The sequence below is a fragment of the Nicotiana sylvestris genome, chromosome 3, assembly GCF_000393655.2.
Source record: "Nicotiana sylvestris chromosome 3, ASM39365v2, whole genome shotgun sequence".
NCBI classification, from domain to species: domain Eukaryota; kingdom Viridiplantae; phylum Streptophyta; class Magnoliopsida; order Solanales; family Solanaceae; genus Nicotiana; species Nicotiana sylvestris.
In genome coordinates this window covers 187,552,370-187,575,893 of record NC_091059.1, presented here as the reverse complement: position 1 = coordinate 187,575,893, position 23,524 = coordinate 187,552,370, and the positions used below count along the sequence as shown (strand labels likewise).

The 23,524-nt window shown below is 34.3% G+C and overlaps 1 protein-coding gene across 1 annotated transcript; it reads left to right on the top strand.

Moving 5' to 3' along the window:
- Positions 1-6,769: 6,769 nt before the first annotated feature.
- On the top strand, positions 6,770-11,979 carry LOC104222087 (linoleate 13S-lipoxygenase 3-1, chloroplastic). The gene is made up of 8 exons (XM_009773264.2): positions 6,770-7,513; positions 7,610-7,890; positions 8,964-9,204; positions 9,304-9,630; positions 9,759-9,952; positions 10,051-10,352; positions 10,434-10,700; positions 11,022-11,979. The coding sequence occupies exons 1-8, from the start codon at positions 7,141-7,143 to the stop codon at positions 11,776-11,778; spliced, it is 2,742 nt and encodes a 913-aa protein (XP_009771566.1). The 5' UTR covers positions 6,770-7,140; the 3' UTR covers positions 11,779-11,979.
- Positions 11,980-23,524: the final 11,545 nt, after the last annotated feature.

The window sequence follows — 23,524 nt, the reverse complement described above, 5'->3', positions numbered from 1 at the left end:
ATACTTTACGCGTTCGCGACATAGTCCTCGCGAACGCGATTCACAACAATTGCTCCTTACGCGATCGCGTAAGCTACTTCGCAAACACGAAGGTATACTCCCAGTCCCACCTTGTCATCTCTGCCCTACGCGAATGCATACATAAGGGCGCGAACGCGATGCCCAGACCTCACAAAGGCTCGCAAACACGATGCTACTGACGCGAACGCAATGAAGGAAAAAGGCCAACTCCTCTGATATATATTACGCGATCGCGTGCCAATCTTCGTGATCGCGATTCACATAAGCCATAATACATCATACGGAGCTACTCATGCTCGTAAATTATCGAGCAAAGTGCAAATGCTCAAAACAATCGATCGGATCGTTACAGTTAATATGATCAATTTTATTGCTAATTAAAGTGAACCTTAGGAGGTACGTAGTAAATTAAATTAAAGGCACTAATCTTGGAAATATGGATATTCTTGATTATTCTTTAATTTGACACCTACTAAGAAAGCGTAATCGTCTTTTGAATAGTTGTATGAGCAAGTACGATATTTGATTTTTCACCAGTCAACATATTGTTTGTCAATGACAAACAGCTACTATGACCGTCAGTATGAACATATCCAGGTCAAATTTAAACAAGAGAAAATTTTATTGTTTCAAACATTCTGCGGTCGGAGAGAGACCAACATCCAAGGTTTTCAAGTGGAAATATGAAACTCAAGTTTTGATATTTCTTTTTTGGTAAATAAGCAATTTTATTACCAACTCAAGTTTTGAAATTAGGAGCTAAATTAAACTAGCTAATAAAAGCTGGTGTAATAGAAGAATATCAAATTTTAGTTCTTAAGCATGGAGGTACACCATCTCCACCCGAGAGGCAAAGCTACAACCGGCAAAAGGTGGAAACATGCTTTATCGGAAAATTATACGGTATATATACATCTAATGTTATTTTTTATATATGTATTCTAAATCTTAAATCCCTGAAATATTCCTAATGAAATTTCTTGATCCACCTAGTTATTGTTGTTAATTAACAGATACAACTGTCGTGAATAATTTAGTAATTGTTTACCCTTAAAACGATATAGTTGAATTTGTTGTGTGGTTTATAGACAAAGCGAACTAATTTGATCCCAAAATGATAAATAAATTAAATGAAAAACAAGACTTAGCGTTAAAATCAAAGAAAATAGCCGGCAAGCCTGGGTCCGGGAGCAAGGCTTCTGGAGACAGCAATAAGAACAGTACTAGAAAGAAATAAAGATGTATTATTTAGCTTGAGAATAAAGTGTCGCATAAGTTTTGCCAGAAATTTTGTGTGTTACAATGGTTGTTGAAGCCACTATTTCTAGCTATATCCAGGGAACAAGATCCTGTGATCAAGCCTCTCTTAAATGACAATAAAGAGGTACGATGATGAATATGTAACGGTAGACCATGAATGCCAAAATTCTCTGCAACGGCTGAATATTTAATACTGAGGAATATTCTTGATTAAATGTCATTGGTGACAAATGTTTGTTTGCTTCTGTTGACCGCGTTCCCTTCCGGATTTACCCGGTACTAACCGAATCTGTTATTCTCGGTCTTGATTTTCACTTAATTTATCTTTCATCTGCATCTGGTTTCACGTGTCACGCCATTATTTGAGTATTTAATATATAAATTAATTTTACTCTATACAGTAATTAATTTTACTCTATACAGTAACATCTACTAACTACAATATTTAATGGATTGTTTGGTAAACTGACGTGGATTTGAATAAATTATTGAGTGAAAGCCCTTCCGTGTTCGTCAGGATGTCAAAAGCGGCACTATAAGTTATCGGTTCTGCCGAATTGGCGGCACATATTGAGATACCTAAATATGGTCAACCGTTGCTGGTCGTGTTATTCAAGGAGAATTCCAGCACGCCATTACTTGCTACAAATTTGGTTACATATCTTTATCTACTGGCGGATGGAGTACATCAATAACGGGTTCAATCGAATTCAATATTTTCGACACGCAAAGTATAATTATATAGGTGAAAATTGCTAAATGCATGAAAAAATACATTCTAAATACATAATATCAAAAGTATAATGAATTCAATAATAAAAATCTAAAGATTGAACTCATTAATTTAAAATTTTAAATCCGCCTATATTTTTAAAGTCAAAATTGAACATTCGTCCATTGGCCTTTAACCTTTACTTGTATAGTCAAAAATAATGTCCCTTCCTTCTTTGGTCCATCACGTCAAGTGGCTTAAAAAAGCCTCTTCGGGGGCTTAACATAAGAAATCGGAAGAAATTCAAAAATAACCAGATTTACAATTGGTCGTTAAAATAGCACAGTTTTAAAAGTAATCGAAATTTAGCCATTTTTCTGTAAAGATAAATTTGAGCAAAAACACTGTTCAAAACCCGGAAAATACGCCACTATATTATGCTGGAGTTCCATCATAAGTATACTTGAACTCCAACATATTATAGTAGAGTTCCAGGATAAGTATGCTGGAACTCCAGCATAATATGATGGAGTTCCAGCATAAGTACACTAGAACTCCAGCATAATATACTGGAGTTCCAGCAAATATACCGGTCCAGCATAATATACTGAAGTTTGAAGCACCGGTGCTCCAGTTTCCAGTATATTAGACTGGAGCCAACAAAGTATACCGGTCCAACATAATATGCTGGAGTTCATACACAGGTGCACCGAACTCCAGTATATTATACTGGACCGGTCTCTGTTGCAGCAAAATAGTGGCTATTTTTCATTGACTTGGTAAACGCTGACTATTTTTGAATGACCAGTCCGAAAACTGGCTATACCGTGCTATTTTTACTACGAAATCAAATAATAATGCAATAGCCGGTACGGCCATGCACATGCACCAGCCTGACCAATCAAATATAGTGTGTGAATTATGGCATGTAGTGATGGAATCAGGAAATAATGTAATCATAAAATTAGCTTAAGATTCTTTTAGATCATACGTCCAAATTTCAAGTATATATATATATATACTTGAAATTTGGACGTATGATCTAAAAGAATCTTAAGCTAATTTTATGATTACATTATTTGCACAACATAATTTATGGATGAAGGAGATTCAATTGAACCCTTCCGATGAATATTGTAGTTGCGCCCCTGATGGCATTGAATATCCATGGTATATATATATATATATATTAAGTATACATATAATTTGGCATGAATTTGGCAAATTATCCATGGCATTGAATTTGGCATGAATATAATGTTAGTTTACAAAAATAATCTTATAATATTAAGTATAATAACTCATAATAAAAGAACATAATTGGAATTCTAAATATTAGCCTTATAATCCTATTAGTTTTAGGACATAATATTACACGTTAGGAATCCTACATGATTACCTTTGGGAATCCTATTAGTATAATTACTTTCAGTTTTGAAAATTTATAAACACAAGCCTAAGATATATTTGAAACAAAGTATGAGCATCAGCCACTGCAGAAGTGTACGTCGTGCTTCCCGTGGGATATTCGTTATTTTACAATTTTGGAAAAATATTAGTTTTTCTCGATTTTTAAATGGGATTAACTTTGTATATATGTACTCTTTTAGTTATTCTTAAAAAATAAAAATAAAAACAATCCCTTCCAAGAAAACAGCTGAAGTTCTAGCAATCTGCTGTTGGGAGCCGTAAGGCCTTTTATATGTCTTGCTCTTCTCACTTATTTAACCCATATTTTGTCTCCACCTTTTCATTTTTGCTCTTTTATTTTACTTTTTTTTTTGGTAAATTAGAATTACATTCATTAGTTTGTATATAAGTTCTATATATATATATATATATAAAGAGCATGAATACAAAGTCGATTTACAAAAATAATTTTATAATATAAAGCATAATAACTCATAATAAAAGGACATAAGTAGATATTAACCTTATAATCCTATTAGTTTAGGACATAATACAATATGTTAGGCTACATGATTAAATTTAGAAATTCTATTATATAATTACTTTCGGGCTATCTAATTCATATAAAATTGGACAAATAAATATCTTTTGTCATGTAATCCTATTACTTTTAGGATATATTTCTTAAAAATTCCTATTACTAATTTAATTTGAAAACGTATTATAATGTCCTATTATTAATTTAATTTGAGAATGTATTGTATTGTCCAAATTCATTTAGAAAAAGGAGAGCCTATATTATTATAAAAGCATAAATACAATATTAATATACCAAAATAGCCCGACATTATTAAACGGAAGAACTCATAGGAAGAGTACATGATTGCCAAATTTTATAGTAAAAACAAAATATTTTTCTATTTTTGACGCAACAGAAAATGATACCAATAATTACTATCAAGAAGGATACTTAAATACTTTAATACCAAATGGTCTTCTACCATACATGTTTGTTGTCAAGTTTATTATTTCTTACATATGTTAGTGTCACTATTTATATAATAGACTAACTTAAAATTGATCTTCTATTGTATATAGGTTAATTACGAAGAAAAATATGCCCGTCATGCTACTAAAAAACTTAGATACGCTGAATAGCTTATGTAATAGCACACAGATAGTATATAGAAATTTTGACAATAACGTCATACATGCAAAAAACTATGATACTGGTTAATGTGCTTCTAAGTATATTCTTATCCCTGAATTCAACTTTCCTCTTCCGAAACTAAAGATATCCTTTTAAATTTGTGTGAAAATAATTTTTAGTATGTATATGTTTTGCAAATATAATAAATAAAGCACAAGGACAAACATCCTAAATATTGGACTATATTTATCGCAATGTATTTTCTTGCACGAACAACTGTATGTATAACTTTCAAGAGAAATATCAAGATCGACAACAAGAGTTCTGGTTAAGACATAGTAGCCAAAGCATTAGGAGAAAACATACAAAAAAAATATTGTCCACGGAGAAGTGTTTGTTAAGATACCGTCACATTAAATACTTTTAAACTATAATACATAATTATCCAACTAACATGACAAAATCGATCATTTGTGTAAGTTTTGATGATGTGCTTTTATTTTAAATTCATGTATTATGCTAATGTAATAATATTTTTTAGCATTTAGACGATTGTTGTATTATTATACATAAAATTTCTATCATTAATTAGAATTTTTCGTTCCTTCATATAAATAAATATTTAAATCATCATATGCCATTATTAACGTGCCACACACGTTCATAGATACTGATATATATATATATATATATATATATATGTATATGCATGTATTCCGCACAAACTTTAACACATATTGTAGTCGTCCTCACTTTGTGGAAACTCAAAAGACAATATGATGTTATATTAAGGAAACATTCTGAAATTTGTTTGAGCTAGCTTGGAATTAAATTCTGGCTAGCATCCATATATTTATATAAAGGAGGGAATTGAGTTTTCTGCATTTAACTAATATAAGAATGATAACTAATAATATATTGCAAAAATAAACTACCACAATTTGTTTGTATATAGCTTTTAATGTTTTTTTTGCCTAATATTATACTAAGAAACGTTGAGCCATCCTAGGGATCCATATTATATATCGGTTTTAAATGTTAGAATTACAAAAGTATCATCAATATATTCTAAAACCGGATATGATTTAAGTGTCTTCAACATATTTACTTTTAAAAAATTTAAAAAAGATGACATTTTCCAAACACTTTTAAATTGAGGGAGCATAAATCAACAACAACAATATATCCAATATATATGATCCCACAAGTAGGAACCTGCGTTTTCAAAACATATTTAAAAAATATAAGAATAAAAAAGCTATGATGAAAATATTGAAGAAAAAAAGTATTGGTATAAATAGACAAATTTTCACCTGATTTTTCCCTATCTAATGTCCTATATGGTTATATGTAGTCAATAACATACCAGATCTAGTAGCATATACGGTGGATGGGACCATTGAATGAATGACTAACTGACAGCCATGTCATAAACCACATTCCCGTAAGCATGCTATGTGCTCACCTTCTTTAATGAACTAAAAGTTGATGCAACCTTTTCTATTTAGCAACTCGATTGCCATTTTGAAGAAAGAAAAGTACGCATAAACAGAAATCCCAAAGGGAAAAAAGAATAGAAGAAAAGAAAAAGGTCAAATTTGTATATGTACTATCCGATATTGAACAAGTTTGCCTTCTCTTTAAATTTTGGTCCAATATAACTAAATATATTCTTGTTTGCTCCAACTTGATAGCAATTTAGAGTCCGTTTGGTCATCAAATTTTTTTCATTTTTTCCCGAAAAAATTTGCATTTTGTTTCAAAATTAGTGTTTGGCCATAAAATTTTCAATTTTCACTTGAAGATGAATTTTGAAATTTTTCAAAAATTTAAAAAACTCCAAAAAGTTATATTCAAAATTTTCACTCATATCACTAACAAAAATTCAAAAATAAATCAAAATTATATTCATGTCCAAACACAACTCTAATTTTCAAATACCATTTTCATTTGAATTCTTTTTCCACTTTTTTTCCCGAAATTTTACAATGTTATGTCCAAAAAATTTGGGAGGTAAGTTCGAAGAACTTTTCTAAAATATTCGAACTTATGGAGTTCATTCATTTTACATTAGAGCTTTGTTAATAATAAAATAAAATACAAAATAATTTACTGAATTGACAACGGGAAACAAAACTGAACAATTGCAAGGGTAAATTTGTTCCTTTTGAAAGAAAATATTGAAATTATTTTTCTTCCCACTTTCTCCTTGGCTTCCACTTCCGCCTGTCTTCCTCTGAAACTCACAACTCGGTTTGACTAAATTCCACCATGTGAAAAGCTTGCACCAAAATGAAAACCCCACCTACATTATTATAAGGAGAGGAGCACAGAAAAAAGGTGAGAGCAACCGTACTATGTCATTTGAAGGAAATCAAAAACGTGTGGACGGTCACTCACAATTTTTTAATCGTCTTCTCCTTTTTTCTATATATACCCTTCTCATCTAAATCACTATGCCTCAAAAAAACACTCATTTCTAACTAATAAATCCTCCTCCTTTTTTTTTTCTCTCTCTTTCTCCTCCCATAAATTTTGAAAAAAGAGCAGTACCATTGCAACATAAATTGCAGAGAGAATTATTATTATGGCACTAGCTAAAGAAATTATGGGTATTTCCGTAGTGGAGAAATCTTCACTTATTAGCTCATCAAAGGTGTTTTTGAATCCTAATTTCTACCAGAAAGAAAACCAGTTATGTGTCGACCGACAGTTTCAAGGGAGGAGGAGTTTGCGAACAAGGAGACTGCTGAGGCAAAGTCCTATGGCGGCTATAAGTGAAAATTTGATCAAAGTGGTACCTGAAAAGGCAGTGAAATTCAAAGTAAGAGCTGTAGTTACAGTGAGGAACAAGAACAAGGAAGATCTGAAGGAAACAATTGTTAAGCATTTGGATGCTTTCACTGACAAATTTGGAAGGAATGTTGCGTTAGAGCTCATTAGCACTGACATCGATCCAAGTAAGTCCATACTTTTGATAATCTGATCAAAGGTCTCTTGTTAAAATTTGACTTTATCTGTTGTGAACTGATTCTATTTCATTTTAATATGTATAGATACAAAAGGGCCGAAGAAGAGCAATCAGGCAGTGTTGAAGGATTGGTCTAAGAAATCGAACTTGAAAACAGAAAGAGTAAATTACACAGCTGAATTTGTGGTGGATTCGAATTTTGGGACCCCAGGTGCGATCACAGTGACAAACAAGCACCAACAAGAGTTCTTTCTGGAGAGTATCACTATTGAAGGATTTGCATGTGGTCCAGTTCATTTCCCCTGTAATTCATGGGTTCAGTCCAAAAAAGATCATCCTGGAAAAAGGATATTCTTCTCTAATCAGGTAAGAAGAAATAAAATCTGGTTTTTTTATTGCCATTAATATGTTAATCATCTGATATGAATTATGATTAGTTGCTAACATGAAAAGGTAAAGTAGGAGGAGTAAATTTCAAATTTGATTATTCCATAGGATTTTTTTTCTATTTATTTTAATTCAACGTTTGACGTTTCTTTTTGTTGATATAAAATCTTTCCGTGGTATTCACGATTTAACGTGTGGAAAGTAGTCTTAGGTTGAATTTCAGAAGTAAGCGACTACCATAGTTGAATTGATCAAGATGAATTTCAAAAGATACGATTTTACAACAAAATAGGAAACTATCAACTTTATGATGACCACTTCCGTAAAACAAACTGATTATTCTAACCTGAATATTTTTCATACAGATTCGGTTGGATTGTTTAATCATCAAAAAGGAGAAAAGAGAATATTTAAAAGGGAAAAGAAGAAACAATAGGTACAATAAGAAAGGCAATTAATATAATCACGAGTTAAATGCACGTAATGTCTTTTTATATGGCCCCTAGTATTGTTGTTCCTTATCTCCATGTTCTATGTTTTAACACCCGCCATAGCCTATCGACAAAACCACCTGCAAAAGAAATTAAAAAACAATGTAAACGTGTGTATAAAGTAACATAAATCAGTGGATGAGCCAGGTGCACCACTTCTTCACCGGAAAATTACATTGTATATAGCTTGGTAATTTTTTAAAAAATATGTATATACTATATAATGACACCCCTTGACTTCTTGGTGAGTTTATTTCTTTATATTTTGACTTTCCTTAATGAAAATCGTGGCTCGGCCACTTACATAAATGATGCTACTCTCTCACTCTCTTTCATTTTGTGCCTTATTTTGACTGCTTATGAAATTTAAGAATATAAAGAGAACTTTTGAATCCCGTGATTTTAAACAACAGTATCTTTGAATCTTGTGGTCATTGTAAAGATACTTAAGACGATAGAATTTATAGCCCTTCGTTAAAAAATGGTAGTTAAAAGTCAATTTTCTTATACTAGTAATTAATATTATCCTTACTAACAAAGGTACTCCAAATTATTGAGCAGCCATATCTACCTAATGAGACGCCAGCGGGACTCAAATTATTAAGAGAGAGGGAGCTAAGAGATCTAAGAGGCGACGGAACAGGCGCCAGGAAATTATCTGATAGAGTGTATGATTATGACATATACAATGATCTTGGCAATCCTGATAAAGGTATTGATCTTGCTCGTCCTAAGCTTGGAGGATCCAATAACGTTCCTTACCCAAGACGTTGTCGCACTGGTCGTGCTCCTACAGACACTGGTCAGTTACTTTCTTTATACTGTCAGTGTATATAAGTTAAATATGTACTTCGAGTTTATCTTTATTCATTTAGCTTATCTTTGGTGTTTTTTATTATAGATATGAGTGCGGAGAGCCGTGTGGAGAAGCCAAAACCATTGTATGTTCCAAGAGATGAACAATTTGAGGAGTCTAAGATGAATGCTTTCAGAACTGGAAGGCTTAAAGCAGTGCTCCATAATTTAATTCCGTCGTTAATGGCTAGCATCTCAACGAACAATCACGATTTCAAGGGATTCTCAGATATTGACAACCTTTATAGTAAGGGGCTACTTCTGAAACTTGGTCTTCAAGATGAAATGTTAAAAAAGCTTCCATTGCCTAAGGTTGTTAGCAGTATACAAGAAGGAGATCTGCTCAAATATGACACGCCAAAGATACTCTCAAGTAATTACTCTTTACACTGTCAGTATATGCAAGTTAAATATGGCTAGCTGCTATAAAACTCAATGTGCAGTTCTTTTAGATAGTGAATGCTAGAATATTAACCAATGTGAATATTCTGTATATCGCAGAGGATAGATTTGCTTGGTTACGAGACGATGAATTTGCTAGACAAGCAATAGCAGGAGTCAATCCTGTGAACATCGAAAGACTTCAGGCTTTTCCACCAGTAAGCAAGCTTGATCCTGAGATCTATGGCACTCAGGAATCTGCCCTCAAAGAGGAGCACATTCTTGGTCATCTCAATGGCATGACTGTTCAAGAGGTAAATATAATTGGATTCAACTAATATACACTGATAGTGTAAAATTCCAACGTAATATTTACTAATTGAAAAAATGTTCATTTTACTGATCTGAACAGGCATTGGATGCAAATAGGCTGTATATAGTGGATTACCACGATGTTTACCTGCCGTTTCTTGATCGGATTAATGCCCTTGACGGCCGCAAAGCATATGCAACCCGCACCATGTTTTTCTTGTCTGATTTGGGTACTCTCAAACCCGTAGCCATTGAGCTTAGCCTCCCTCAAACAGGTCCAAGTTCACGGTCAAAACGTGTTGTCACACCACCTGTTGATGCCACTGGTAATTGGATGTGGCAACTGGCCAAAGCACATGTCTGTTCTAATGACGCTGGCGTACACCAACTCGTCAACCACTGGTAAGTAAAATAAAAAATGTAGGGAGCATTACGTATTCTAGTAATTTCTGAATGAATATTAACTCATTTTTGGTTATGTAGGTTGCGTACACATGCGTGCTTGGAACCATTTATATTGGCGGCACATAGGCAATTAAGTGCGATGCATCCCATTTATAAGCTTCTGGATCCGCATATGAGATACACACTAGAAATTAATGCATTGGCTCGCCAGAGCTTGATCAGTGCTGATGGTGTAATCGAGGCTTGTTTTACTCCTGGTCGTTATTGCATGGAGATGAGTGCTGCTGCCTACAAGAATTTTTGGCGTTTTGATTTGGAAGGCCTCCCAGCTGACCTTATCAGAAGGTACTCATTTCGTCCATTATGTAGATATATATATTTAAGACACGGCGGCTCAATAGAATTGGTGGCCTAAATCCGAGAAACTGAGATATTTAATGAGGATTTGACTTATATTTGTCACCGTAGTTTAACTGATAATACCACGTAAATTAGCATCATATTTTTCTAAGTTATCCTTGCAAACTTACTTCAGAAAAATAACTTTTTAGTACCTTGTTAGCATAAAATTTAAACCCATAAATCATGAGTTCTCTACTTGTAGTATTTATTCTGTGCAAAAGTGGGAAAATCTAATCAATATCTGCTCAATATTTCATAATGCAGAGGGATGGCAGTACCGGACCCAACACAGCCTCATGGACTGAAACTTCTAATTGAGGACTATCCCTATGCGGCAGATGGACTCATGATATGGGCCGCAGTAGAGGGCTGGGTTCGCAGCTATGTAAATCACTACTACCCAGACTCGGCCCGAGTTTGCAATGACAGAGAACTCCAAGCCTGGTATGCTGAGTCCATTAACGTGGGCCATGCAGACCTCCGCAATGAAGAGTGGTGGCCCACGTTAGCTACTCCAGAGGATCTCATTTCGATCCTCACCACCCTCATCTGGCTAGCTTCAGCACAACATGCTTCACTGAATTTCGGCCAGTACCCATACGGCGGCTACGTCCCAAACCGCCCCCCTCTCATGCGTCGATTAATCCCTGATGAAAACGATCCCGAATATGCAGTTTTTCATGCTGATCCGCAAAAGTATTTCTTCTCAGCTCTACCCAGTTTGTTACAAGCAACAAAGTTTATGGCCGTGGTTGACACATTATCAACTCATTCACCCGACGAAGAATACTTAGGAGATAGACATCAACAATCTACCTGGACTGGGGATGCAGAGATTGTCGAAGCATTCTATGATTTCTCGTCCGAAATAAGGAGAATAGAGAAGGAGATAGATGAGAGGAATGCTGATACGACATTAAGAAATAGGTGTGGTGCTGGTGTGCTACCATATGAACTTTTGGCACCAAGTTCTGGCCCTGGAGTAACATGTAGAGGTGTTCCAAATAGCGTATCAATATGAGTATATATATATAGTTATGATGCAAGTACATATAGTATAGCCAATGTTTATAAAGTCCACAAAATAATAGCGTGGACTGGTGAGTTTTCTACATATATTTTGAGATCAAGATGTATGTTTGTATCTATAGATTTTTGTAAGCACGTTAACTCTAGCAAAGTCCTATAATATATGAATAACGACATTAAATTTGTTTTATAACATGGAATCCTGGATTATCCCAAATTCCCTATGTGCTTTAAATTTTGATTGAGATATGCGGCAAATGACTTCAATCAAAAGCTTATAACTAGAGGTTAATTCTCTAATTATATTCTAACATTCGGCGTTAGTGATGAGACCAGAATAGACCAGATTATTATTTTTTGCAGTATAAAGTTATTCTTATATTAGGGGTTAAGGAAACAAGCCTACAAGAGTACATAGATTAGAACAACAACAACAACCCAGTATAATCCCACAAGTGGGGTCTGGGGAGGGTAATATGTACGCAGACCTTACCCCTACCCCGAAGGGTAGAGAGGCTGTTTCCAGGAGACCCTCGGCTCAAAAAGCAACAGAAGCCGCTATATTAGTACCATATAAATGCATAATAAAATAACAGCAATACAATAGATATGAAATACAGAATACAAAATACGAAAAAGATGGCTGGTATATTAAAACTAGCAGGTAAAGCCCTGCATCAATAGACAACCAATGACATTCTTAGTCTAACTCCTAACTGGCTAGTCTCACTCTATTGTGCTGTAGAAATATTCATAACTCTCCCCTAACCTACAACCTTAATACTCGACCTCCATAATTCCCTGTCAAGGGTCATGTCCTCAATAATCCTAAGTTGCGCCATGTCCTGTCTGATCACCTCTCCCCAGTACATAGATTAGAACATTTTTCATATATAGTAGTTCTCAAATCCTTTGTAAGGTAGAGATGAGTTTTCGACATTCTCGCTTAGAAAGAAGACTAGACAATACCATCTTCCAGGTTCGTTTAGATATTAGGCTTAACGGAGAAGTTTTATTTTGTGTCTCATACAACTGACACTAGTTGTATGAGGCTCCTTTTTGTCTCACAAATTTGTTGACCCCAATTTTACACTTCTGGGTCCACAGAAATCTGGGTCCACAAAACTATGAGACAAAAAGGAGCCTCATACAACTAGTGTGAGTTGTATGAGACACAAAATAAAATTTTCCGGCTTAATGCGACAAAATCAATAAAACTATTTTACGATTGGAGTATTATTACAAACTTTGAACAGCCTTAGTTCCCATCATTTTAATTATCGTGCTGCTTCATTTCCACCATATGTTGACATGTTATTTTCTTCTTCTGAAAATGACTAGCGATGGTGTAAATGGGTCATTACCCAACTTAGCTCAAAATGTATTTGGGCTAATAGCCTGTTTGGCAAAGCTGCAAAAATCAGCTTATTTTGAGAAGTGTTTTTTTTCTTTTCAAAAGTACTTTTCTCAAAAGTACTTTTGGTGAGAAGTAGTTTGTGTTTGGCTAATTAGTTTGAAAAACACTTCTGAGCAGCAATTAGTGTTTGACCAAATTTTAAAAAACTGCTTGTAAGTGTATTTTTCTCAAAAGTGCTTCTCAAAAAGTGCTTTTGGAGAGAAGCTACTTTTTTCTTCTTCTCCAAAACTGCTTCTGCTTCTCCTCAAAAGCACTTTTTTCCTTCCAAAAGCTTGGCCAAACACCTCAAATTGAGGCCAAAAGTGCTTTTGGCAAAAAAAGAAGCACTTTTGGCCAAAAATAAGCTTGGCCAAACAGGCTATAAGATGAGTTGAGTTAAGATGGGCTAAACAATGAGTCATAGCCCACCCCCAACTAGACCCATGTTTTTACAAAGAGAAATTTTCAGAAATCACTATGTTTTAGTGATTATTAGCTTGCTATAGCTACCATTTACTAAATTACTTCCAATAGCTATGTTTTCAGTTATTATAGACTGTATTCGATGCATTTTTGCTACTGTATTCATGAATACAGTAGCAAAACTCAGCGGAAAACAGGGGAGTCCAGTTAAGCAGAGAATGTATTCGACTGTATTCGCGAGCTGTATTCGTGAATACAATAACAAAATTTGCGAAAAAAGGTCTTCAGCTGTTTAAAAACGGGAAGTGAATCAATTAACGCGATAAACTCCTAATATAACTCAACAAACTCAATTATAAACAAAATTTATATTTTCAGTTATAGAAAAGATTTTCAACCGAAAAACACCCCAAAAACGGAGCAATCTTCAGAGATTTAATCCATCCTTTCTTTTTTTAGTGGTATCTTTACTAAAATATTTTTTAGTGGTATCTTTACAAATAGATTTATATATTAAAATTATGTAATTACATTGAATACAGTTAAATACATAAAAATATATTGAATACATGAAGTATAACAGGGCATCTATAGTGCAAAAACATATGAATACATACTGCAGATACATTTGAATACATATACACATCTGAATACATAAATTATATTAATTAAAAAAATATATGAATACATTTATGGAATACAGCGAGACATTGATACAATAAATTACATGGAATACAACGAGATACATTGAAATACAATGAAGAAAAAGACAGTGAATACAATGAAATACAACGAGATACATTGAAATACAATGAAAAAAAGGTAATAGATTCTTCAAGTTCCTCAGCCCCAAACTCCGTCCCCAATCCACCGATATCCAGTCCGCTGCCATGTGGGGTATCGCCGCCGGTTAAATGAAGACAGTTATTGAAGAAGCACCAATTTAAAGGATCAAACGGAAACTAGAGACAAAACGTCATCAGATCTCACAAGGCAAACATGAACAATCAGTGCAAAATCTAAAAAAAATCCAGAATGTATAACACAATGTGTGAAAGAAATCGCCGGCCGGAGGAGGGGGTTAGGGGTGACACAAGGAAGGCGATCTGCCGTTGGCGGAACACATCCCCTGCTAGGGTTTCTAAAAGCATGGGAGGAAAATATCAGGGAAAAAAGAGAAGAAAGAGGAAAGAGAAAGGAGGAGAGAGGAAAGAGAGAGAGAAATAATACACAACGTATTTAATAGCTTAAAGGTAAGAAGTGACCATAAATAGATATTTTGCTATAAAAATTAAAAGGTAGCTATAGGAGATAATTTTTTAAGAAGGTATTTATTTATAATAAATATGATATCAACCTTTGCTATAGGAGGTAAAATTTTCTTTTACAAATTAGAACCATACTCCATCTTGCATAAACAAAGCCTTTAACCGTTTATACACAGTAGTATGTCACCTACTTTCCTAGCTTCCTCATAATTTATTCCTTCCTTGCACTGGCGATGAATTACTATACATCTAATTTTAAATTTTTACCTAACAAACACATATGGATTAATCTTGTACTCAACTATTTATGAGCTTTTAAAACTTTCTAAAACTAAACAAATATTCAAAAGTGTAAAAGGAGGAAAAAAGCAAAGAAAATAGCAGTTGGACAATGTTTCAGAAAATATTATGAAGAAAACTTTTGTGCAAGATAAAGGTTTGGCTAGTTCTTTTTTTTTTTGTATTTTTGTATTTTTGTATTTTTGTTTTTCCTGATGTTGAAATTGTTCCAAAATAATTCATTTAGCAAAGAGCCTTCAGGCCATACAAAATTCTCAAAAAACTTTATTGATAAAGTTTTTTTTAGGGAAAAGCAACCCAGACAATTTTTTGTACAAACTTTATTTATATCTATTTGTGTAGTTATTATTTGTTCTTTACAATGTAATACAAGAAGCCCTACTCCCCACTTAAGAAGTACTCCATTATTTCCAAAAAAATGCTATTAGTATTTTTTTTCTTAAATAACAAATTATTATTTAAAATTTGTAAGTTAAAATATATCTTGTATGTTATTTCTAATTAAATAAATTTCACCACAGCTCAGTTATAAAATTATCCATATTTACACTAAAACTTAGATACTTTGATTCTCGTATTTCAACTTAGATACAGAAACTAATAATGGGGTAACTAAGTAAATTTTCAAACGAGCCTTCAGTTGGATTGAGATCCCTTTATTTTGGATGAGTTTCATGGGTTGTATTTAAATTGCTTCATGGATCAGAGTGGACTATAAAAAATGATGAGTTAACTTCGGCTTAGTCCAAATAGACCCATGAGCTAAAATATTTCAAGCCCAACCCATTAATCTCTAGATGGGTTGGGTGGATTCAGGGGCGACTCAATGTATCTCGTGTCCTAAGGCGAAATCATATTGAGAGTCCCTTAATTTATTTTATAAAATGTTGATTAGTGTAATTAGTAGAAAGATTTGATTAGATTAGATTTTATTCACTAGCCTAATTATAGGCAGATTTTATTCTGTAGCTTGATTGTAACAATTACTGATTTCTTTTCCTAGTTTAGCCATATGATTCATTGTATAAATGTCACTACTCTTAATGTGAATAATATACAAAAATACAAGAAGCTCTATTCTTCTTCTTGAAATCATCATGGTATCAGAGCCTCTACTGTTATTTTGAGGCGAGTTTCCTCCCTCAGCAGCATTATAGGGTTCCAATTCTTTGAAAGAGGTCGAGTTTTTCCTCCCTCACGGTGGTTGTACCATCAAAGCTATTATATACCAGTAGTATGAAAAAACTAATACCACTACAAGCTTCCTCAGGCGACGGCGAAAAAACCCCAGTAAGCAGCTCCGAGAGAAACCACTCCATGCGCCTTCACGCGCCACCAACAGTTTTGACTCCGGCGCGCGTGAATCCCATGCGCCAGCGAGTAGACAGCTTTCCGGCAATTAATGACAATCTTATAGATATATCTGAGGATGAAGAAGAAGTGGATTTTATTAATGACAATCATATAGATATATCCGAGGGTGAAGAAAGCGAAGGAAGATTGGCTTGATAATAATGATGGATAAGATACTGATGATGCTCTTGAAGACTTAGAAGCAAGATAATATAGATGTCTACTTTTTGTTTTGAAAAGTTCTTGATGATAATGATGGATAAGATACTGATTATGCTCTTGAAGACTTAGAAGCAGGATAATATAGATGTTCCTTATTGACATGACAATGAAATTAATCCATTATGCTTGTAACTTTTAATTTCATAACTAGATTATCTATTAAGCTTTTGTGAAATGCTATCGTTAGTTGCCAAATTGTAATCATTAATGCAAAAACCTTTGTAGTGCATTTGTAGCAACAACTTTCCACGTTATGAAATGGAAGAAGTATTTATTTTTTCAGTTTCAGTATATTTCTCTCATGAATTGGAAGAAGTATTTAGTTTATGTCAATGAGTTAACCAATTTTAAAACTTGTTCAGCTAATTTGCTTCAAAACAAAAAAGAACTTGCTAACCATCACCACTGCTGCCATCTGCTGTGTCTATCTGCGGCCATCACCACTACCCAGGTCAGCACCTTAAATGTGTTAACTGTGCATATCCTCACCATAATTAAGTTATGATCCATGTATAAACCAATGATCTTTTTCCCTGCTTGTGTTCCTAGTACGTCCTACTTGATGTACTTGATGAGTTACTTGTCTTGTTACCTTGCAAAGCTTCCATAAATATTGTTAATTACGTCATGCAGGAGGGTCCAAATGACAAGACGAGGTAAAGGTTGAAGTGGAACTGGTCGTGGATGTGGCCATTTTCAAGGACGTGGTAATGCTAGATCCTGGAGCGATGTCTCAGCCATAAGTACAACCAATAGGGAATACTGCAACATCTGTGTCTCAGCCACAAGTACAACCAATAGGGAATACTGCAGCATCTCCTGATATAGGAGAATCAAATAATCCTAGTCAAGAACCTCTAGAGATAGGACAAATATCAAGTAACCCTTCGCAAAGACCTTCTATAGAGACAGTATCGTCAAGGAATCTGGACAGAAGTGTGCTTCCCTCTTCTGAAGTTGAAAATGAAAATGGTGCAGGTTAGTTTTGATTTTCATTCTTCTTCTTTTTTTTCTTTTTCTTTCTAAACGTCCAAAAAGCACTGAAATGTTGGTGATTTTTTTTTACCTTCAGTTCTTTATCAGAAAATTTCTGCCCAATTTTTTCAGTTTCTGCCCAAAAATTATATGAAGTATTCGTAGTTCTTATTGCCTTTCTTATGTATTATGTAGTTGTTCTTTCTGCCCAATTTCTTATCACATATACTATTTATTCTTTATATAGTGTCTTCCAGCAGTAAAAAGAGAGGAAGAGGATAATATAAATCCAAAACAGTAGATATAAAAACTAAGTATGGCGGAAAAATTCCAATTCCAATTCCAGATGATATTGATAGAGCAGTAGGTCCTGGGTCTAGAGATATTGTTAATTATTGTGGTTTAATCATGAGGAACACTATCTCGTTCCGTGATGGGAATTGGAAAAAGATTGTTTTAAGACATGGAGAAGCAATGTGGTTGAAGGTCAAAGTAAAATTATTTTTAATATCGTATCGACTGCCTGTTGCATCATTTATTTTTGTGGTTAGAATATCAAATATAATGGTACATGTATGTTCACGATAAATTTGATGTTCTTGGCGGTGTGCAAGAGCATAGGTTTCAAGCCTTTGTTATCAATACTATGCGACGACTTTTCAGAGCTTGGAAAGCTCGACTGAGCATTCGCTACTCTCGCCATGTTACTAAAGGAAACATATTGTCTCGTCGACCTGAAGATGTTGAGCTAGAGGTCTGGAGATACTTAGTAGAGTATTTTGGAAGTTCGGAATTTAAGGTAACTTAATAACAATGTTTGATTCACTGCCCTTTGAATAATGGCTGGCTATAAGCGAGAGAAATAGAAAGAATAGGGAAAAGTAGATAACTAAGCATGCTTGTGGTACGAGGTCTTTTGCAGAAGTAGAGGAATCGATGGTGAAATATATTTATTTTCATGTTATTAATTAAAAATCTTTGTTATTTATATATTCATTTATTTGATTCTGTATTATTTCCCTATTGAACTATATTTTAGAAAAATCCTGTTACTGGAGAGAAGGAACCGCCAGATAGAGTTTTGGGAGATCCAACATACACGTAAAAATGATAGAGGAGAAACAGTGTGGGTGGATCCACAATCCCAACAGATTCATGTAATATTCTTAAATCAATACCTTACTATCTTTTACTCCTTTTTATTAGCTTTGGTGTAAATAGCTATGTGTAATTGCAGTGCCAAATCCAGGAACTTGTGACTCAGTAACAATCTGAAGAGATCGAGCATCCCATGACTAGAGATGAGATTTTATCCTCTGTTCTTGGTGAAAGGATAGGTTATGTTCGTGGTAAAGGGTATGGAAAGAAGCCTCCAAAAAATAGTCAGACGCAAGCGACAAACATAGAGGCTAGTGTGTCTTCTGCAATAGAAATTTGCGTCAAGAGATGCAAGTTGATATGGATCGAAGGTTGTAAGAAGAACGTCAACAAATGGCTGCGGAGTTGTAAAGGAACATGGAGCAAGAGTTACAAAGAAAGTTGGATGAGAAACTTGAACATGTGAATCTGGAAGTAAAGAACAGGGCCAGTATAGAAGTAGCCAAGAAGATCCAAGAACAACTGGGTGCTCTCATGCCAGAATGCAACAGGTAATTTACTCTTAATGTTTTTATACTCTTCCTTTTCTATATTTCTTCTTTTTAGCGACTTGAATCTTCTTCTATCCTTCTTGACAATTCTTTATTTCATCTTCTCCTTCTTTAATTATCTTTATGACAATAAGTTGTTGGATTGGTACATGTTCTGGTGCGATTCTGAAATATATGTTCTGGTGCCATTCTGAAATTCTGGTGTGACTATGAAATTCTGAATATGCAAAATCTGGTTGGTCAATCTGGTTTTATGGCTGTTTTTGTCTGCATAATTAAAGACATGTACATGTGTATTTGATAACATGCAGATTTATATGTGTCAAATCATCACTAAATAGTCAGTCAATTCTTGCAAGAATATTTTGTTTCCTAAGTGGTAGAATCAGGACAAAGATCTGTGACTGCTAGTTTGAATGCCATACTTTCTGATCTGGAAATATCTATATTGTGCTGATAACACTATTCGGGTTATGCATTCTTTAGCCTAACATTTGTAACAGATTTTTTGATTAGGCAGCTTTAGTGGCTCGTAGTTAACTAGCACAAAATGGTCTATGCTATACCAATTAAATTTAGGTAAGAGACAGCATTAAGAATGAGTCGTAACACCATACTCTGAATTATAGGAATTGGTTGTGATTTGGACAACTTAATCGCATTTGGATAAACTATTGCCTTAATCCTGTTGAACTTATATTTTTGTCTTATTCATGGTTAGACATACTTCTGTAACATTTTTCCTTAAAAAGTAGTATATTTGATGATCATTGAGTAAAAGAAAGACCGAACACTTTTAGAGGCTTTAGATGATGTTAGTCCTTTGCAGTTGGACATGATAAAAAGAGTGGAATTGCAGAGTTATACTTTTCAGTCAGCTGTTTCACTTCTTCATCTCTCATCCAATTAGATGATGAGCTGACCACCTAAGAGAACTTGGTTATTCTAAAACATTGCCTAAATGTCACAGTATTGTGGCGACACTGTCAAGTTAGCTGATTATTCTAAAACATTGCCTAAATCCTATTGACTTTCAAGAGTGTTCGGTTGGCGCCAGGAATTAGGACAAAACTTGTTTTATGTTCTTTCTTTTGTGCTCGTGATGTGAATGCGGCTCTGTTGAGATCTTTATTAAGTAGTTTTTATATGAAAGAAACAATTGTTATTTCTTGATTTTTAAGATGTTTGTCATCTTATTTGATGTTGCCGGTGGTTAAAGCAAGTAGACCATTGAAATCGTTATCTGAGAAACTAAATATTTTTGCTGAAAGTTGGTGTTTTTATCATACATGTTAACTTAGTTGATCTATTTGGCTTTTTCTTGTGTTTTTTTGTGTAATAATATGGAGGAGGTTCTTAAACAATGGCGACAACCAAGGAGGGGCTTTAAGGCACTTAGTATTTTGCTCTTTTGGGACATATATATATATATATATATATATATATATATATATATATATATATATATATATATATATATATATATATATATATATATGCATACAATGACAATGAAGTATTATGCATTATATATGTAATTCGCATTTTAGTAATGAAGGTATTTAATATCCGACTTAAGATATTCTTTTGGTGTTTGTAAAATACAATTGGATGCGTTAATATAATTGTGGTAATTACAATTCCTAAATTAAATAGGTTTCAGTGGTGACAAAATCTTATTCTGCAATATTGAAGTTGCTACTGATTGTTTGATAGTTTTTGTAGCAATTATCATTGCCACTAAATGTCATTCTCCAGCAGCGAGCTCATAGTCGCCACTGATGATTGAATGTTTTTGTGGTGACAACAATTGCTACTAAAAGTATCTCTCCAGTAGCGATAGGAGAATTGCTGGTAATAGCTAATATATTTGTGGCAACTTTAGTTGCTACTAAAAGATACTCTCTAGTAGCGATAAAAAAGCTGCCACTGACAGTTATTTATATTTGCGGCGACAATTGTCGCTGCTAAAAGTCACTCTTCAGTGGCGACTTGCCCCTGAATTTGTTTCATGGAACTACCTTATGCAGCAACTTGGTATACTTTTTGTAACGACGCAATATTGTGACATTTTGTGGTGATACTCTGTAGTTGTCACAAATAATGTTTAGTAATGGACTCACTTGCAACAAGTCTAATGTCGCTGCTATAAACATTTAGCGGCGACATATGATGATTTTGTAGCAACTAAGGTCGCCGCTAAAAGGCAGATTTCTTGTAGTGCCAGTTGCAAATTTTTTTTCTATCACCGAAGGTAGGGTTTCTACCTCTCAGTTCCTTTTTTTTTCTCCAGCAAAGGTTGTTATTGCTTTTTTTCCCTCTCATTCTTGGAGTTCAGGTTTGGCTTCTGGACTACTACTTAAGAAATAATGGGGGACACCAAATCAACAGATAATTCTCTTTCACAAATTGTTAATTCTATTTTACAAGTTAGCGCAGTTAAATTGGATGAGGCTGGTACATATCTTGCTTGGTAAAGATCTTGTTTGCTTTTTATTAAGTCCAGAAAGTTGCTTAGTTATATTACGGGAGAAAAGAAAGCACCTATTGTGATTGATGCTAGCTATAGTCAGTGGGATTCAGATAATTCTCTAGTTATGACATGGCTTTTGAATGCTATGCACCCTCGAATTTTTAAACAATATTTATTGCTTGATACTGCTGAAAAGATCTGGAATTCCACTAAGCGCACTTACTCTCGTAAGGGAAATGGCGCTTAGGTCTTTGAAATTCGAAATAAGATTCATGCCACTAAGCAAGGTGAGTTGGCTATCACTAACTACTACTCCTAGTTAACTGGGTTATGGCAGGAAATTGACTACTATGAGGGTCTCCAAGCGAAGTGTACCGATGATGCAGTTCTCTTTAAAAAAATGGTTGAAAAGGAAAGGATATATGATTTTTTGGCCGTTTGAACCGAAAGTACGATCAGATCAGGGTTCAAGTTCTTGGTAAAGTTCCTTTTGCTTCACTTGAGGATGCATACTTTTATGTTTAATAGGAAGAGAGCCGACGAGGTGTCGTGCTTTATTCCGCACCAACCGAGAAGTTTGGGTTAAATGTGTCTTATGAGCAAACAAAGGCATTAACCTCTGATAAAGATAACTTGCATTGTGATTACTGCGGAAGGTCAAGACATACAAAAGAGACATGCTGGAAACTGCATGCTAGACTAACTAGAGGTCGTGGAGGAAAGTGTGTCGGTCTATCAAGTGGTCAAGCTAGTATATTGCAGAAAATGTGGAAACATTCAGAGAAAATGCTTCCAGAGAAACTTTGTCTTCGGAGGAAGTTCAACACCTTTGTTGTCTCCTAAACAAACTTGACACTTCTAATGTTGGGACTTCCAATTATATGCAGTCAAGTATTGCCTTTAATGCCCATCTTAATCTTGGATTATTGATTCTGGTGCGAATAGACATATGAAAGGCTCCTCTAAAGGCTTTCAAAACTACTCTCCTAGTCCCAAAGGGGACTGTGTCAGAATAGCCAATGGTTCTCTAACTCCTGTCTCTGGAACATGTTCTATTATCTGTACACCTGATATTACATTGTCATCCGTTCTTCATATATATGTGTTTCCCGTTAACTTGTTATCTATTAACACCATCACCAAACAACTAAAATGTAGTGTCGAGTTCTTCCCTGATTATTGTGTGTTTCAGGATCTTCAAACAAGGAAGAGGATTGGTAGGGTAGATTGCATGATGACTTATATTGGATTGATGGAAGTCGATCCTTTGGTCAAGCCTTTTTTGGAGGAAATAAGAATGTCAACCAAGAAATAATACAGTGGCATAGACGGTTGGGGCACCCATCCTTTTTAGTTCTAAAGAAATTATATACTAGTTTGTTTTCTAGAACTGAGTTTTGAATCTTTGTCTTGTGATGCTTGTAAATATGCCAAGCACACTAGAACTCTTATCCTTTAAGTGATAATAAAAGTACTATCCCTTTTTTGACTATTCACTCTGATGTATGGGGTCCCACTCAAATAGTTTCCTTATCTGGTAGTCGATGGTTTGTTACTTTTATTGATTGTTGCACTAGGATGACTTGAGTATATTTGTTAAAGGCAAAAAATGAAGTCTTCTCCTGTTTTCAGTCATTTCATACGATGATTTTTGTACCCAATTTAAGGTTAAGATAAAA